The sequence below is a fragment of the Ranitomeya imitator genome, chromosome 7, assembly GCF_032444005.1.
Source record: "Ranitomeya imitator isolate aRanImi1 chromosome 7, aRanImi1.pri, whole genome shotgun sequence".
Lineage (NCBI taxonomy): Eukaryota > Metazoa > Chordata > Amphibia > Anura > Dendrobatidae > Ranitomeya > Ranitomeya imitator.
The window spans coordinates 111623581-111642776 of record NC_091288.1 but is presented as its reverse complement, the minus strand read 5'-3'; the positions used below and the strand labels follow the sequence as shown (position 1 = coordinate 111642776).

The 19196-nt window shown below is 44.5% G+C and overlaps 1 protein-coding gene across 3 annotated transcripts in view; it reads right to left on the bottom strand.

Moving 5' to 3' along the window:
- Positions 1 to 19196, bottom strand: part of LOC138644861 (carboxypeptidase O-like) — a 164955-nt gene that overhangs the window by 96357 nt on the left and 49402 nt on the right. For 2 of the 3 annotated variants that reach the window (XM_069733751.1, XM_069733749.1), the window contains exon 7: positions 12663 to 12773. The exons of the other annotated variant lie outside the window; for it this stretch is intronic. In XM_069733751.1, coding sequence (XP_069589852.1) covers positions 12663 to 12773 — 111 coding nt within the window. The remainder of the gene's footprint in view (positions 1 to 12662; positions 12774 to 19196) is intronic. 3 annotated transcript variants of the gene reach the window in all.

The window sequence follows — 19196 nt, the reverse complement described above, 5'->3', positions numbered from 1 at the left end:
AACCCCTCTGCCGGCTCCAGAACGCTGCGATCATGTTTGTATGCAATAATCTATCTCTCTATGAAATATAAAGATATATATATGTATATATACAGTTAGGGCCATAAATATTTGGACAGTGACACAATTTTCGCGAGTTGGGCTCTGCATGCCACCACATTGGATTTGAAATGAAACCTCTACAACAGAATTCAAGTGCAGATTGTAACGTTTAATTTGAAGGGTTGAACAAAAATATCTGATAGAAAATGTAGGAATTGTACACATTTCTTTACAAACACTCCACATTTTAGGAGGTCAAAAGTAATTGGACAAATAAACATAACCCAAACAAAATATTTTTATTTTCAATATTTTGTTGCAAATCCTTTGGAGGAAATCACTGCCTTAAGTCTGGAACCCATGGACATCACCAAACGCTGGGTTTCCTCCTTCTTAATGCTTTGCCAGGCCTTTACAGCCGCAGCCTTCAGGTCTTGCTTGTTTGTGGGTCTTTCCGTCTTAAGTCTGGATTTGAGTGAAATGCATGCTCAATTGGGTTTAGATCTGGAGATTGACTTGGCCATTGCAGAATGTTCCACTTTTTGGCACTCATGAACTCCTGGGTAGCTTTGGCTGTATGTTTGGGGTCATTGTCCATCTGTACTATGAAGCGCCGTCCAATCAACTTTGCAGCATTTGGCTGAATCTGGGCTGAAAGTATATCCCGGTACACTTCAGAGTTCATCCGGCTACTCTTGTCTGCTCTTATGTCATCAATAAACACAAGTGACCCAGTGCCATTGAAAGCCATGCATGCCCATGCCATCACGTTGCCTCCACCATGTTTTACAGAGGATGTGGTGTGCCTTGGATCATGTGCCGTTTCCTTTCTTCTCCAAACTTTTTTCTTCCCATCATTCTGGTACAGGTTGATCTTTGTCTCATCTGTCCATAGAATACTTTTCCAGAACTGAGCTGGCTTCTTGAGGTGTTTTTCTGCAAATTTAACTCTGGCCTGTCTATTTTTGGTATTGATGAATGGTTTGCATCTAGATGTGAACCCTTTGTATTTACTGTCATGGAGTTTTCTCTTTACTGTTGACTTAGAGACAGATACACCTACTTCACTGAGAGTGTTCTGGACTTCAGTTGATGTTGTGAACGGGTTCTTCTTCACCAAATTAAGTATGTGGCGATCATCCACCACTGTTGTCATCCGTGGACGCCCAGGCCTTTTTGAGTTCCCAAGCTCACCAGTCAATTCCTTTTTCTCAGAATGTACCCAACTGTTGATTTTGCTACTCCAAGCATGTCTGCTATCTCTCTGATGGATTTTTTCTTTTTTTTCAGCCTCAGGATGTTCTGCTTCACCTCAATTGAGAGTTCCTTTGACCGCATGTTGTCTGCTCACAGCAACAGCTTCCAAATGCAAAACCACACACCTGGAATCCACCCCTGACCTTTTAACTACTTCATTGATTACAGGTTAACGAGGGAGATGCCTTCAGAGTTAATTGCAGCCCTTAGAGTCCATTGTCCAATTACTTTTGGTCCCTTGAAAAAGAGGACGCTATGCATTACAGAGCTATGATTCCTAAACCCTTTCTCCGATTTGGATGTGGAAACTATCATATTGCAGCTGGGAGTGTGCACTTTCAGCCCATATTATATATATAATTGTATTTCTGAACATGTTTTTGTAAACAGGTAAAATAACAAAACTTGTGTCACTGTCCAAATATTTCTGGCCCTAACTGTATATTTATGAAAGAGAGGAGGGGGGAGAGGGAAAGGTTGGAGCTTGACACGCCGAGACATGCATCTGCAAGCCGTTGCAAATGAATGTAGCTGGTGGGTGCCGTACCTGCTGGTGATTTCAGCTGAAGTAGAAGAAAGGAAAAAGGATTTCCAGCACGTCCATCCAGTGTAAGTAAAATATCCAACATTTATTAGAACATTTTTAAAAAACAATATTAAAAAAGAGAGAGAGAGACCCTCTCTGCCTGCCACGTTTCTGGCGCACTACAACGCCCTTAGTCATAGGGGACTAAGGGGTATATATATATATATATATATATATATATACTGCTCAAAAAACTTCTGTGAAATCAAACTGTCCACTTAGGAAGCAACACTGTTTGACAATCAATTTCACATGCTGTTGTGCAAATGGAATAGACAACAGATGGAAATTATTGGCAATAATCAAGACACACTCAATAAAGGAGTGGTTCTGCAGGTGGGGACCACCGACCACATCTCAGTACCAATGCTTTCCGGCTGATGTTTTGGTCACTTTATAACAGTGTTCCCCAACTCCGGTCCTCAAGAGCCACCAACAGGTCATGTTTTCAGGATTTCCTTAGTATTGCCCAGGTGATAATTGCATCACCTGAACAGGCAAGCATTCAATCATCTGTGCAATACTAAGGAAATCCTGAAAACATGACCTGTTGGTGGCTCTTGAGGGCCAGAGTTGTGGAACACTGCTTTATAATGTTGGTTGTGCTTTCACACTCGTGATAGCATGAGACGGACTCTGCAACCCACACAAGTAGCTCAGCTAGTGCAGCTCATCCAGGATGGCGTATCAATGCGAGCTGTGGCAAGAAGGTTTGCTGTTTTTGTCAGCGTAGTGTGAAGAGGCTGGAGGCACTACTAGGAGACAGGCCAGTACACTAAGAGATGTGGAGGGGGCCGTGGGAGGGAAACAACCCAGCAGCAGGACTGCTACATCAGCCTTTGTACAAGGAGGAACACAGGGAGCACTGCCAGAGCCCTGCAAGATGACCTCCAGCAGGCCACAAATGTGCCTGTTTCTGCACAAATGGCTAGAAACCGACTCTGTGAGAATGGTCTGAGTGCCCAATGTCCACAGACAGCGGTTGTGCTCACAGCCCAATACTGTGCAGGATGCTTGGCATTTGCCACAGAACACCAGGATTGGCAAATTCGCCACTGGCACCCTGTGCTCTTCACAGTTGAATGCAGGTTCACACTGAGCACATGTGACAGATGTGACAGTCTGGAGACGCCTTGGAGAGCGATCTACTGCCTGCAACATCCTTCAGCATGACCGGTTTGGCAATGGGTCAGTAATGGAGTGAGATGGCATTTCTTTGGAGGGCTGCACAGCCCTTCAAGTGCTCACCAGAGGTAGCCTGACTGCCATTAGGTACTGAGATGGGATCCCCAGACCAATTGTGGGACCATATGCTGGTGCGGTTGGCCCTGGGTTCCTCCTAATGCAGGACAATGCCAGACCTCATGTGGCTGGAGTGTGTCAGCAGTTCCTGCAAGATGAAGGCATTGAAGCTATGGACTGGCCCCAGACCTGAATCCAATTGAACACATCTGGGACATCATGTCTCGCACCATCCACCAACGTTACGTTGCACCACAGGCTGTCCAGGAGTTGGCGGATGCTTTAGTCCAGGTCTGGGAGGAGATGCCTCAGGAGACCATCCGCCGCCTTATCAGGAGATTTCGCAGGCACTGTAGGGAGGTCATACAGGCACGTGAAGGCCATACACACTACTGAGCATCATTTCCTTGTCTTGAGGCATTTCCACTGAAGTTGTATCAGTCTGTAACTTCATTTTCCGCTTTGATTTCGAGCATCATTCCAACTCCAGACCTCCGAGGGATATTAGTTGTGATTTATGTTGATCATTTTTAGGTTTTATTGTTCTCAACACATTCCACTATGCAATGAATAAAGATTTACAACTGGAATATTTCATTCAGTGATCTCTAGGATGTGGGATTTTAATTTTAGTGTTCCCTTTATTTTTTGAGTAGTGTATATATCTATATATATAATTGTCTAAGGGTTTTTCCGTCTGTCTGTCGGTCTGTCTTTCTGTCTGTCTGTCTGTCTGTCCTGGAAATCCCGCGTCTCTGATTGGTCGAGGCCGCCAGGCCTCGACCAATCAGCGACGGGCACAGCTACGATGATGTCATAAAGGACATAGACATCCCGCGTCTCTGATTGGCCGAGGCCGCCAGGCCTCGACCAATCAGCAACGGGCACAGCGACAATGATGTCATAAAGGACGTAGACATCCCGCGTCCCTGATTGGCCGAGGCCGCCAGGCCTCGACCAATCAGCAATGGGCACAGCGACGATGATGTCATAAAGGACGTAGAAATCCCACATTTCTGATTCAGCGACGGGCACAGTATCGACGTAGATGTCATAATGGTTGCCATAGCGACGATGATGTCATAAAGGTTGCCTCGACCAATCAGCGATGGGCACAATCTGCCACGAATTCTGGAATCATCATTGTCCATATACTACAGGGACATGCATATTCTAGAATACACGATGCGTTAGAATCGGGCCACAATCTAGTGTATATATACAGTGCCTACAAGTAGTATTCAACCCCCTGCAGATTTAGCAGGTTTAACCCCTTAAGCCCCGAGGGTGGTTTGCACGTTAATGACCGGGCCAATTTTTACAATTCTGACCACTGTCCCTTTATGAGGTTATAACTCTGGAACGCTTCAACGGATCTTGGCGATTCTGACACTGTTTTCTCGTGACATATTGTACTTCATTTTAGTAGTAACATTTATTCGATATAACTTGCGTTTATTTGTGAAAAAAACGGAAATTTGGCGAAAATTTTGAAAATTTCGCAATTTTCCAACTTTAAATTTTTATGCCCTTAAATCACAGAGATATGTCACGCAAAATACTTAATAAGTAACATTTACCACATGTCTCCTTTACATCAGCACAATTTTGGAACCAAAATTTTTTTTTGTTAGGGAGTTATAAGGGTTCAAAGTTGACCAGCAATTTCTCATTTTTACAACACCATTTTTTTTTAGGGACCACATCTCATTTGATGTCATTTTGAGGGGTCTATATGATAGAAAATACCCAAGTGTGACACCATTCTAAAAACTGCACCCCTCAAGGTGCTCAAAACCACATTCAAGAAGTTTATTAACCCTTCAGGGGTTTCACAGGAATTTTTGGAATGTTTAAATAAAAATGAATATTTAACTTTTTTTCACACAAAATTTATTTCAGCTCCAATTTGTTTTATTTTACCAAGGGTAACAGGATAAAATGGATGCCAAACATTGTTGTACAATCTGTACTGAGTACGCTGATACCCCATATGTGGGGGTAAACCACTGTTTGGGCGCATGGCAGAGCTCGGAAGGGAAGGAGCGCCATTTGACTTTTAAATGCAAAATTGACAGGAATTGAGATGGGACACCATGTTGCGTTTGGAGAGCCACTGATGTGCCTAAACATTGAAACCCCCCACAAGTGACACCATTTTGGAAAGTAGACACCCTAAGGAACTTATCTAGATGTGTGGTGACCACTTTGACCCACCAATTGCTTCACAGAAGTTTATAATGCAGAGCCGTAAAAATAAAAAATCATATTTTTTCACAAAAATGATCTTTTTGCCCCCAATTTTTTATTTTCCCAAGAGTAAGAGAAGAAATTGAACCTCAAAAATTGTTGGCCAATTTGTCCTGAGTACGCTGATACCCCGTATATGGGTGTAAACCATTGTTTGGGCGTATGGCAGAGCTCGGAAGGGAAGGAGCGCCATTTTACTTTTCAATGCAAAATTGACTGGAATTGAGATGGGATGCCATGTTGCGTTTGGAGAGCCCCTGATGTGCCTAAACATTGAAATCCCCACAAGTGACACCATTTTGGAAAGTAGACCCCTTAAGGAACTTATCTAGAGGTGTGGTGAGCACTTTGACCCAACAAGTGCTTCACAGAAGTTTATAATGCAGAGCCGTAAAAATAAAAAATCATATTTTTTCACAAAAATAATCTTTTCGCCACCAATTTTTTATTTTCCCAAGGGTAAGAGAAGAAATTAGACCACAAAAGTTGTTGTGCAATTTGTCCTGAGTGCGACGATACCCCATATGTGGGGGTAAACCACTGTTTGGGCGCATGGCAGAGCTCGGAAGGAAAGGAGCGCCATTTGACTTTTCAATGCAAAATTGACTGGAATTGAGATGGGACGCCATGTTGCGTTTGGAGAGCCCCTGATGTGCCTAAACATTGGAACCCCTCACAAGTGACACCATTTTGAAAAGTAGACCCCTTAAGGAACTTATCTAGATGTGTGGTGAGCACTTTGACCCAACAAGTGCTTCACAGAAGTTTATAATGCAGAGCCGTAAAAATAAAAAATCTTATTTTTTCACAAAAATGATCTTTTCGCCCCCAATTTTTTATTTTCCCAAGGGTAAGAGAAGAAATTAGACCACAAAAGTTGTTGTGCAATTTGTCCTGAGTGCGACGATACCCCATATGTGGGGGTAAACCACTTTTTGGGTGCATAGCAGAGCTCGGAAGGGAAGGAGCGCCATTTGACTTTTCAATGCAAAATTGACTGGAATTAAGATGGGACGCCATGTTGGTTTGGAGAGCCCCTGATGTGCCTAAACATTAAAAACCCCCACAAGTGACACCATTTTGGAAACTAGACCCTCTAAGGAACTTATCTAGATGTGTTTTGAGAGCTTTGAACCCCCAAGTGTTTCACTACAGTTTATAACGCAGAGCCGTTAAAATAAATTTATTTTTTTTTCACAAAAATGATTTTTTAGCCCCCAGCTTTGTATTTTTACAAGGGTAACAGAATAAATTGGACCCCAAAAGTTGTTGTTCAATTTGTCCTGAGTACGCTGATACCCCATATGTGGGGGGGAACCACTGTTTGGGCTCATGGCAGAGCTCGGAAGGGAAGGAGCGCCATTTGGAATGCAGACTTAGATGGATTGGTCTGCAGGCGTCACGTTGCATTTGCAGAGCCCCTGATGTACCCAAACAGTAGAAACCACCCACAAGTGACCCCATATTGGAAACTAGACCTCCCATGGAACTTATCTAGATGTGTTGTGAAAACTTTGAACCCCAAAGTGTTTCACTACAGTTTACAACGCAGAGCCGTGAAAATAAAAATCCTTTTTTTTCCCACAAAAATGATTTTTAGCCCCCCAAATTTTTATTTTCCCAAGGATAACAAGAGAACTTGGACCCAAAAAGTTGTTGTCCAATTTGTCTCGAGTACGCTGATACCCCATATGTTGGGGTAAACCCCTGTTTGGGCGCACGGGAGAGCTCGGAAGTGAAGGAGCACTGTTTTACTTTTTCAATGCAGAATTGGCTGGAATTGAGATCGGACGCCATGTCGCGTTTGGAGAGCCCCTGATGTGTCTAAACAGTGGAAACCCCCCAATTATAAATGAAACCCTAATCCAAACGCACCACTAACCCTAATCCCAACTGTAACCCTAACCACACACCTAACCCAGACACACCCCTAATTCTAATCCCAACCCTAATCCCAACCGTAAATGTAATCCAAACCCTAACCCTAGCCCCAACCCTAGCCCTAACCCTAACCCTAACCGGAAAATGGAAATAAATACATTTTTTTTAATTTTATTATTTTTCCCTAAGGCTAGGTTCACATTGCGTTAGGGAAATCCGTTTAGCACTAGCGGATTGCGCTAACACAATGTCTTTTTAGGTGTCGTGTTTAGTGGTCGCGTTAACGTCCCCGCTCTGGAAGATCGGGGATCGGACCTCGGGCGCGCCGCGGACGCTGCAAGCAGCGTCTGAGGCGCGCCACAAAAGAATGGCACCTTGCTAGCGCGAGCCGAAAATGGCACGCTCTAGCGATGCGCTACACCTGAAAATCACATTGCTGTCAATGGTTGTGCTAACATACCCGTTGCACGGCGTTAATTGTGACATTTTCGCAGTGCAACGCTGTCCGTTAGCGTTAACCCATTAACGCAATGTGAACCTAGCCTAACTAAGGGGGTGATGAAGGGGGGTTTGATTTACTTTTATAGCGAGTTTTTTAGCGGATTTTTATGATTGGCAGCCGTCACACACTAAAAGACGCTTTTTATAGCAAAAAAGTTTTTGCGTCTCCACATTTTGAGACCTATAATTTTTCCATATTTTGGTCCACAGAGTCATGTGAGGTCTTGTTTTTTGCGGGACGAGTTGATGTTTTTATCGGTTACATTTTCGGACACGTGACAGTTTTTGATCGCTTTTTATTCCGATTTTTTTGTGAGGCAGAATGACCAAAAACCAGCTATTCATGAATTTCTTTTGGGGGAGGCGTTTATACCGTTCCGCGTTTGGTAAAATTGATGAAGCAGTTTTATTCTTCGGGTCAGTACGATTACAGCGACACCTCATTTATATCATTTTTTTTATGTTTTGGCGCTTTTATACGATAAAAGCTATTTTATAGAAAAAATAATTATTTTGGCATCGCTTTATTCAGAGGACTATAACTTTTTTATTTTTTTGGTTATGATGCTATATGGCGGCTCGTTTTTTGCGGGACAAGATGACGTTTTCAGAGGTAACATGGTTATTTATATCCGTCTTTTTGATCGCGTGTTATTCCACTCTTTGTTCAGCGTTATGATAATAAAGCGTTGTTTTTTGGCTCGTTTTTTTTTTTTTTTTCTTACGGTGTTCACTGAAGGGGTTAACTAGTGGGCCAGTTTTATAGGTCGGGTCGTTACGGACGCGGCGATACTAAATATGTGTACTTTTATTGTTTTTTTGTTTTTTTTTTATGTAAAGAAATGTATTTATGGGAATAATATTTTTTTTTTTCTGCTTTATTTAGGAATTTTTTTTTTATTTTTTTTTTTACAAGTGTGGAAATTTTTATTTTTACTTTTTCACTTTGTCCCAGGGGGGGACATCACAGATCACCGATCTGACAGTGTGCACAGCACTCTATCAGATCGGTGATCTGACATACAGCCGGGCAGGATTAGAGCTGCAGCTGCAGCCTGATCCTGACCCGGAAGTGCTCCCTGCAGGACCCGGATGCAGCCCGGCGGCCATTTTGGATCCGGGGACTGCAGGGAGAAGACGCTCGGTACACGGTGAGCACATCACCGTGTACCGATCGTCTCAGGGAAGCCCGCAGGGAGCCCCCTCCCTGCGCGATGCTTCCCTGCACCGCCGGGGGTTAATGTGCCGGGAGCGGTCCGTGACCGCTCCTGGCACATAGTGCCGGATGTCAGCTGCGATAGGCAGCTGACACCCGGCCGCGATCGGCCGCGCTCCCCCCGTGAGCGCGGCCGATCGCATATGACGTACTCTCCCGTCCATGGGAATTAAGTCCCAGGTCACCTGGACGGGATAGTACGTCATATGGGATTAAGGGGTTAATAAGATGCAAATAAGTTAGAGCCTTCAAACTTCAAACAAGAGCAGGATTTATTAACAGATGCATAAATCTTACAAACCAAAAATTTTTGTTGCTCAGTTAAATTTTTATAAATTTTAAACATAAAAGTGTGGGTCAATTATTATTCAACCCCTAGGTTTAATATTTTGTGGAATAACTTTTGTTTGCAATTACAGCTAATAATCGTCTTTTATAAGACCTGATAAGGCCAGCACAGGTCTCTGGAGTTATCTTGGCCCACTCCTCCATGCAGATCTTCTCCAAGTTATCTAGGTTCTTTGGGTGTCTCATGTGGACTTTAATCTTGAGCTCCTTCCACAAGTTTTCAATTGGGTTAAGGTCAGGAGACTGGCTAGGCCACTGCAACACCTTGATTTTTTACCTCTTGAACCAGGCCTTGGTTTTCTTGGCTGTGTGCTTTGGGTCGTTGTCTTGTTGGAAGATGAAATGACGACCCATCTTAAGATCCTTGATGGAGGAGCGGAGGTTCTTGGCCAAAATCTCCAGGTAGGCCGTGCTATCCATCTTCCCATGGATGCGGACCAGATGGCCAGGCCCCTTGGCTGAGAAACAGCCCCACAGCATGATGCTGCCACCACCATGCTTGACTGTAGGGATGGTATTCTTGGGGTCGTATGCAGTGCCATCCAGTCTCCAAACGTCACGTGTGTGGTTGGCACCAAAGATCTTGATCTTGGTCTCATCAGACCAGAGAACCTTGAACCAGTCAGTCTCAGAGTCCTCCAAGTGATCATGAGCAAACTGTAGACGAGCCTTGACATGACGCTTTGAAAGTAAAGGTACCTTACGGGCTCGTCTGGAACGGAGACCATTGCGGTGGAGTACGTTACTTATGGTATTGACTGAAACCAATGTCCCCACTGCCATGAGATCTTCCCGGAGCTCCTTCCTTTTTGTCCTTGGGTTAGCCTTGACTCTTCGGACAAGCCTGGCCTCGGCACAGGAGGAAACTTTCAAAGGGTTTTTTGTACCCCTTGCCAGCCTTGTGACCCTCCACGATCTTGTCTCTGATGGCCTTGGAACGCTCCTTTGTCTTTCCCATGTTGACCATGTATGAGTGCTGTTCACAAATTTGGGGAGGGTCTTAAATAGTCAGAAAAGGCTGGAAAAAGAGATAATTAATCCAAACATGTGAAGCTCATTGTTCTTTGTGCCTGAACTACTTCTTAATACTTTAGGGGAACCAAACAGAATTCTGGTGGGTTGAGGGGTTGAATAATAAATGACCCGCTGAAAAGACTTTTCACAATTTAAAAAAAAAATAAACAAAGAAATAACATTCTTTTTTGCTGCAGCGCATTTCACACTTCCAGGCTGATCTACAGTCCAAATGTCACAATGCCAAGTTAATTCCAAATGTGTAAACCTGCTAAATTGCTAAATCTGCAGGGGGTTGAATACTACTTGTAGGCACTGTATATATATAACTTCTTCTTTAAGAGTCTCCTCTTTCCTCCACTCATTACCTGTAGTAATGGCACCTGTTTAAACTTGTTATCAGTATAAAAAGACACCTGTGCACACCCTCAAACAGTCTGACTCCAAACTCCACTATGGTGAAGACCAAAGAGCTGTCAAAGGACACCAGAAACAAAATTGTAGCCCTGCACCAGGCTGGGAAGACTGAATCTGCAATAGCCAACCAGCTTGGAGTGAAGAAATCAACAGTGGGAGCAATAATTAGAAAATGGAAGACATACAAGACCACTGATAATCGCCCTCGATCTGGGGCTCCACGCAAAATCCCACCCCGTGGGGTGAGAATGATCATAAGAACGGTGAGCAAAAATCCCAAAACCACGCGGGGGGACCTAGTGAATGAACTGCAGAGAGCTGGGACCAATGTAACAAGGCCTACCATAAGTAACACACTACGCCACCATGGACTCAGATCCTGCAGTGCCAGACGTGTCCCACTGCTTAAGCCAGTACATGTCCAGGCCCGTCTGAAGTTTGCTAGAGAGCATTTGAATGATCCAGAGGAGTTTGGGGAGAATGTCCTATGGTCTGATGAAACCAAACTGGAACTGTTTGGTAGAAACACAACTTGTCGTGTTTGGAGGAAAAAGAATACTGAGTTGCATCCATCAAACACCATACCTACTGTAAAGCATGGTGGTGGAAACATCATTCTTTGGGGCTGTTTCTCTGCAAAGGGGCCAGGACGACTGATACGGGTACATGAAAGAATGAATGGGGCCATGTATCGTGAGATTTTGAGTGCAAACCTCCTTCCATCAGCAAGGGCATTGAAGATGAAACGTGGCTGGGTCTTTCAACATGACAATGATCCAAAGCACACCACCAGGGCAACGAAGGAGTGGCTTCGTAAGAAGCATTTCAAGGTCCTGGAGTGGCCTAGCCAGTCTCCAGATCTCAACCCTATAGAAAACCTTTGGAGGGAGTTGAAAGTCCGTGTTGCCAAGCGAAAAGCCAAAAACATCACTGCTCTAGAGGAGATCTGCATGGAGGAATGGGCCAACATACCAACAACAATGTGTGGCAACCTTGTGAAGACTTACAGAAAACATTTGACCTCTGTCATTGCCAACAAAGGATATATTACAAAGTATTGAGATGAAATTTTGTTTCTGACCAAATACTTATTTTCCACCATAATATGCAAATAAAATGATAAAAAAACAGACAATGTGATTTTCTGGATTTTTTTTTCTCAGTTTGTCTCCCATAGTTGAGGTCTACCTATGATGTAAATTACAGACGCCTCTCATCTTTTTAAGTGGTGGAACTTGCACTATTGCTGACTGACTAAATACTTTTTTGCCCCACTGTATATATATATATATATATATATATATATATATATATATATATTCTATGTGTATATATCTATTCTATCTTTTCTATTCTCAACATATGAGTGTGATTTTACTGTACACCGGACATGAATTGCTGGCTTTTCCAAGGACATGGGTGCATACAAATCAGTCAGCACTCACATGGTGTGAGTGCTGTGCGATTCTTTTCTCGCACCCACTGACTTACGTTGGCAAGTCTCGTCCGAGATACCCAGCAATAGGCAGCATGCTGCAATTTTTTTCTCAGTTCAATTTCAGCTGAGAAAAAAATAGCAGAGGAGATGTAACTCGTTATATATATATATATATATATATATATTTTTTTTTTTTATTTGTATTTTTCGCAATTGAGTATGAGCCCTAATCTGTAGAATAGCGCTGTAGAATAGCGCCAACCTGACACTGTGTGTAGGTTACTGTGCACAATCCTATTGACAGGTTCCCTTTAAACTAAATATTTCACAGCTAATGTAAGAACAGTATTGATTAGAAAATGCTACTGAAATGTTTAGCACAGAATCAAATGCTGAAAATGCCATTCAAGATATATAAAATTAAAATTCTAAAACCGTTTTCTACAAATTATGCTATAAGATTCACTTACCGTCGTCCATGAGTAAACATAGCCATCAACATTAAATATTGGTACAATGTAGATGTCCACTTCTTGGAGTACTTTGTTTAGCATAGTATTACTCTTATGAGTTGATACAATCTGTGGAATGGGGAAAAGTAAGGAAAAAGAAAGATTAAGTTCCCTTTTTTAATTTAAGTAAACCCGCAATTCCCTGAAAAAGACTTTAAAAAATTCTTATTGCACATTAATAGGTAAAATCTACTGGCTTGTTCACTCCTCAACAAAGTGTCCTAAGAGCTGTTTTTCAAAGCAACAATGCCGAGCCAAAGGTTGCACGCGCTACTGTGAGCAGCCTGCATAGCCTAAATGTGCTACCATGGCTTGCTGTATCTCCGTATTTGTCTTCCTTTGAGCAAATCTGCAATTGCAAAGGGAACTGCCATAAGTGGATCTTGATGATTTGCGTGACCAAATGCATTCAGCATGGCAGAACATTCCCCAGACAACCATTAATAATCTCACTGATAGCATTCCAAGTGTGTAAGTGCGAGAATTTCTGCTTGTGGCGCAAATAGTCGCTACATGTTTTGAATATTTGTTTCCATTTTTTCATCATTTGCACATTATCTTTAATAAATGTCTATTCATCCTGTGATTTCCACAATCCCATGACTTTACCATCTTTGTGTTGCAATTTCAACGTTGAGGAGTATATATCTCGCAGCAATCATTGGTATTTATATCTTTACTATGTTTTTATTAAATTTTTTAAGATTTTGGTAGTATAGTAATAACGCTGTGACACCCTTAATGTCAGTGCAGGGCTGGTACTGAAATTCAGCCCTGGGATTTGAGAGCACATAGGCACACTTGTGTGGATGCAAGGGTAGCCCCTGGCCGAGGTGTACTTCGGGGGCCCTCAACATCCTTATACATGGGTCCTTGCATACATGGGTGTGCATGTGTTGCAGTTTCTGCTGCTTACACATTTAGACTATTCTGCCATGATAGGACTGGCGAGTAAACTGGGACCAGGGGCACCTTTCCTGGCCCTAGCACTAGGGGGTCTCTAACTCGTCCTGTTCCCCGGGATACCTCAGATGGCGAGGATGCCGGGGCCTCCACCCTTGCTCTGTCTCCTAACTGCTGCCCTGTGTTTGTCCTATTCCCCCACCCAGGGAAGAGCGGTTCTACCGTGCACCGCAGTACACCAACCCGACTGACAGGGGAACAAAAGACAAGGGTAAAAGAAAATTCCACTCACACAAACATACTCTCACAAATAACAGAGGTATTCACCAGGGTGTGAAGGACAGGGGAAGAAAATAAAGCAGGTAATGATGAGAAATTTCCAAGCGTACATACCAAGCAACAGTCGCACAATAAATTCCTCCAGCTCTCCAGACACCAACTCTTCAGGTCTATCTAACAAGTGCTATCTCAGACAAGGATCCAGCCAGAAGGCCTAGCCTTTATAAGAGAGAGGAGTGGCTAACCGAGCACAGCTGAATACAAGGATTACCACATGGCCGATTGACCCCTATCCTGCTGAAAGAAAACAAACACCTTTGATATACTGGAGAAGTGCTTCTCCTCAGCTGTGAATCAGAAGCCATCAGATGCTGCAGTCTTCTGGTACTGCTCTGTGGAGGTAACTCCTTGACACACGATTTGTGAGGCACTGGAACCCCTTTAGCTCCATGATGAAGAAAACAGACAGGTTTATGAAAATAAAGTCTTGTTTACTAGGTCTGGAACATATGTGCAATGAGTAGCAGGGACACTCCTTAAATTTTAATCTTTCCATCGTAAAAAAAGACTCACACTTGACGGTTGCGGATGGTGGCACATTACTTGTATAGAAAGTAGAATGTTGAAAGCTGCAAATAAATAACAGGATATTGGGGGCCTCCATATTCCTAGTACAGGGCCACATTGGTCAATGTGTTATGCTGTGCCCACTGCACCCAAACTGCACTCTATCAACTGTGTAGGGATGCTCTCTCTACTGCCACCATATGGATGTGTACTAGCCTGGCTGAACCCATATTTATTCACAAAGACCTCCAGGTCTGGCTAAGGGTTCACATTGTGTTCATCTCGCTGTTAGACGGACTACGTTACACCACGGCATAACACGGTGTAACGTAGTCCGTTAACGCCACCATTGAATACAATGTAGGACGCATCGCTAGCGCACGCCCATAATTGGCGTGCGCTAACCATGTGCCGTCATTGAGTGACGGACCCTGAGACACGGGCTGCAGCGTTTCCGGGTCCGTCACCGCTAGCGCAGATAGAGCTAGCAGATGCTCTATCTGCGCTAGCGTGCTGCCATACCGGCACTTGCGTTTACAGCAGCCCGTTAACGTATGTGTTGAACGTGCTGCTGTAAACGCAATGTGAACCTAGCCTAACACAAAGACTGGTTTAAGATCCACTTCCAGTACAGTACCAATTTGTCTGCTATGAATAGAAATTTCTGCTATTGTTACTTGTTTGCTGGAAGTTAGCTACTTAGTATATCTGCTCTTCACACACACCCGATGATGAACAGAAAGGACTGAGTGTGTTCTTTCTTCTCTCTAGCTCAATCAACACTAACGATATAAAACAGAACAGTAGAGTCTATTACTATTTTACAGATATGGGCTGGCCCTACAGGTAACCCTGTCACCCCTGACTAAAAGGAAACTTCAGCCTAATGAGAGTAAAAAAGACAATAATACACAGGTCACATTAGAAATATAATCTTCTCTACGATTAATGTGAAATATGTTTGTGCATTTGTGGGTTATGATTAGTGTTGAGCGATACCTTCCGATATCCGGAAATATCGGTATCGGATTGGATCGGCCGATATCCAAAAAATATCGGATACCACCGATACCGATACCGGAAACCAATGCTAGTCAATGGGACAAAAATATCCTTGTTGGTTAATTCTACATGAAGGAAAACAACTAAGAATAATGTAGAATGTATTGGGGAAGGTGGAGGAGACATTAAAGGCATAGAGGTTTAGGCCAATCAAATTCAATAGCAGGAATTAATTTTTTTTAAGACGTTTGGAGTTACAAAGATATTTACTATGTTAAGCTTTTTTATATTTTGTCAGATATTTATGTTTCACTACTTCCATGCTCTTCACCTTCTTTCTTACTTCTCCCACACTTTCTCCTTCATCATCCTCAGCAGCAGCATCTTTTTCATCAACTTCTTCTTCACCTTATTCATCTTCTTCTTCACCTTCTTCCTATTCTTCCTTCTTATATTCTTCATATTCTGCTTATTCAACTATTATTCTTCTTCATCTTCTTCATCATATTCCTATTTGTGACAGGACTTCCTGTATTTGTTATCTATAAAAGTTTGAAGATTACACCTTCCATTCTGCCTGTTCCAAAAGATTTACAACAGGATTCGTCCGCGCTCAGTTTTGCCTGCAGCAGCAGGTTTTTTCCAGGGGCACCAGGAGGAGGAACGGACTCACCTACATACACTGCTTAGTCTTCTTCTGCTTATAATTTAGATAATATCTTTTGCTCTGATTTTTAGTCTTATGCTTAATGTACTTCAGCTTTTTGTTCTGCAGCTTCTTGTTCTTCCGCTTCTTGGTCTTCTTCGGGGTGGTCTTCAAGGTCATTGTCTCCAGGGTCTCATCTCCGGGGTCGCCGTCTCCAGGGTCGTCGGATTCTTCGGGATGATCTTCAGGGTCGTCGTCTCCAGGGTCCTCATCTCCGGGGTCCTCGTCTCCCGGGTCCTCATCTCCAGGGTCCTCGTCTCCGGGGTCGTCGTCTTCTTCGGGGTGGTCTTCAGGGTCATCGTCTTTAGGTTCGTCATCAGGGAGATCCAGAGTGATTAACAAAACCATTTCCAAAAGCTTGAACTTTGAAATATAACAGAAGGTACAAGAAGGCTGAGGAACTGCCGAGAACCAGCTGATGGTACTGGAACCCGGATGGCTACCCAAAGGTACAAGAGCCAATGGAAATACCAAGGACCAGTTGACGGTAGTGGAACCCGGTTACTAAGCAGGAGGTACCCATGCCAGAAAGCATTACCAAGGACCACCGGACGCTGGTGTAACTCGGATACCGAGAAGGAGGCACCTAAGCCAAAGGCTCTGCCTGGAACCAGCTGACGGTACTGGAACCCGGATGGGTAGCCGAAAGTACAAGAGCCAATGGTACTACCGAGAACCAGCTGACAGTACTGGAACCCGGCTACTAAGCAGGAGGTACCCGCGCCAGAAAGCACTATCAAGGACCTCCGGACATTGGTGGAACTCGGATACCGAGAAGGAGGCACCTAAGCCAAAGGCTCTGACTGGAACCAGCTGACGGCACTGGAACCAGGATGGGGAGCAGAAGGTACAAGAGCCAAAGACACTGCTGAGAACCAGCTGATGCTCCTGGAACCCAGATGGGTAGCAGAAGATACAAGAGCCAATGGAAGTACCGAGGACCAGCTGACGGTACTTGAACCCAGTTACTAATCAGGAGGTACCTGTGCTAAAAAGTACTACCAAGGATCACCAGACATTGGTGGAACTCGGATACTGAGAAGGAGGCACCTAAGCCAAAGGCTCTGCCTGGAACCAGCTGATGGTACTGGAACCAGCATGGGTAGCCGAAGATACAAGAGCCAATGGTAGGCCTCCCTAAGTGCATGCCATGGCGATTAGGGATCAGCTGACGCCACACAGTCTGAAGAAGGCGGAGGGAGATGAGTGAGAGGCGAAGATATGCACTGTGCATGCCTATGAATCCAAGCCCCACAGTGGAACTAAATCAGAGAACACGGCGGGGTGGGATCTTGGGCAGCGCGACCTCACAAGCGCAGTCAGCCTGACATCAAATGATGTCAGAAGACGAGCAGCGCTAGCTGCTCACGGCCAAAGGACAACATAACAGCGCGGGCTCCGGGACAGATTCAAACAACGCTCAGGAGACGGCGCCCGGCGCCAAGGCGGTATGAATGACAGCTGAGCCGCGTCTGATTATAAAGGAAAGTCCCGCTTCCGGGACAGTTTCACGGTATGAGAGGTACACATTTTATAGGTGTTTAGTTCAGCTTGTGCAAGTAGCATAACTAAAAGAGCCACCTTGTCCAAATGCAGCATTAGTGCTGCACAAGGTGGCTCTTTTAGTTACAAACGCCTGGGGCGTGACAGGTTCCCTTTAATATCTGTAGTAGTGTGAGTGTGGATGGAGCAGGAGACATTGCCAGATACACAGCAGGGGGGCAGCTGACACTACTGAACCCCAATACACGGCAGCAAGTGTTGACTGTGCAGACGGCACTTCTGAGCACCAACTGGCGGTGTTGCAGCCCAGGGTCAATGCTAGAAACAGAGTGTAGGCTGAGGCCTACATTCGAGGCAGTTTAATATCTCTTGTAGTGTGAGAGTGGACAGAGCAGGAGAAATTGCCAGATACGCAGCAGGGGAGCAGCTGACATTACTGAACCCCAATAACACGGTAGCAAGTGTTGACTGTGCAGACTGCACTTCTGAGCAGCAACTGGCTGTTACATCCGGTCTGTCTACTGTACCTCCAGGGGGTCTCTGTCAGGACTCTCACTCTGTGCTGGCTTCATGCTGCCTGGATGCATTTCCCACCCCTCCTTTCTCTCCTGCTTCCTGGCGTGCAGCCAGCAGGTTCCCTGGCAGGGTTCTTGGGTTGCACACGTGCCTGCTCCCGGTCTCTTAAAGAGACAGTGTGCATTTTTCAAATGTTGCCTCTAACCAATGGCGTGTGTTTATCTATTATTTCTAGCCCTTCCACCGTAGGGAGGGCGCTGGAGCAACAAGTGTCTACTGTTGCTAACTTCCGGTTCCTGTTATTCTGCACTTCTGTTTCTGAAGTATCTGCAAGGAACTCTGCTTATTCTGTCTGCTTCCACAGATCCTCTGCTACCAGTTACCCAGTAAATCTGGACTGCATCCACAGTATCTACTCTGGACCCGTCTAGTCCTGCCAGTCCACCAGCCTCACTTCCGGACCACGCCAGTACCACCGGCACACTGGCACCAGCTTCTACACCTGATATCCTCCAGTCAATTCTGCAATACCCGCTAACCTTGCTGGCCCATCTGTTCTGCTGGGACAGCCGCCACGAGTACGGGGTCTAACTGAAGGTAACACCCGTGTCCTCCAGGCATTCCATTCTGTCCCTGTTCGAGGGGACTTACTATGGGTGTCTGGGGCTCATGCAGTAATGCCCCCTTCGGAGCCCTCCAGACTGTGGTCTAGTGGTTCCACATCAAACCTTAATAAATACGAATGTAAACTTCTACATCTGTGCCTCCGTTACCATTCGTTACACTGGCAATGTTGGAGCCCAGGGTCAATGATATAAACAGAGTGTAGGCTGAGGCCTACACTCGAGGGAGTTTAATATCTGTTGTAGTGTGAGAGTGGATGGAGCAGGAGAAATTGCCGGATACACAGCAGGGGAGCAGCTGACGTTACTGAACCCCAATAACAGAGGAGCAAGTGTTGACTGTGCAGACGGCAAATCTGGGCAGCAAGTGGCAGTGTTGGAGCCCAGGGTCAA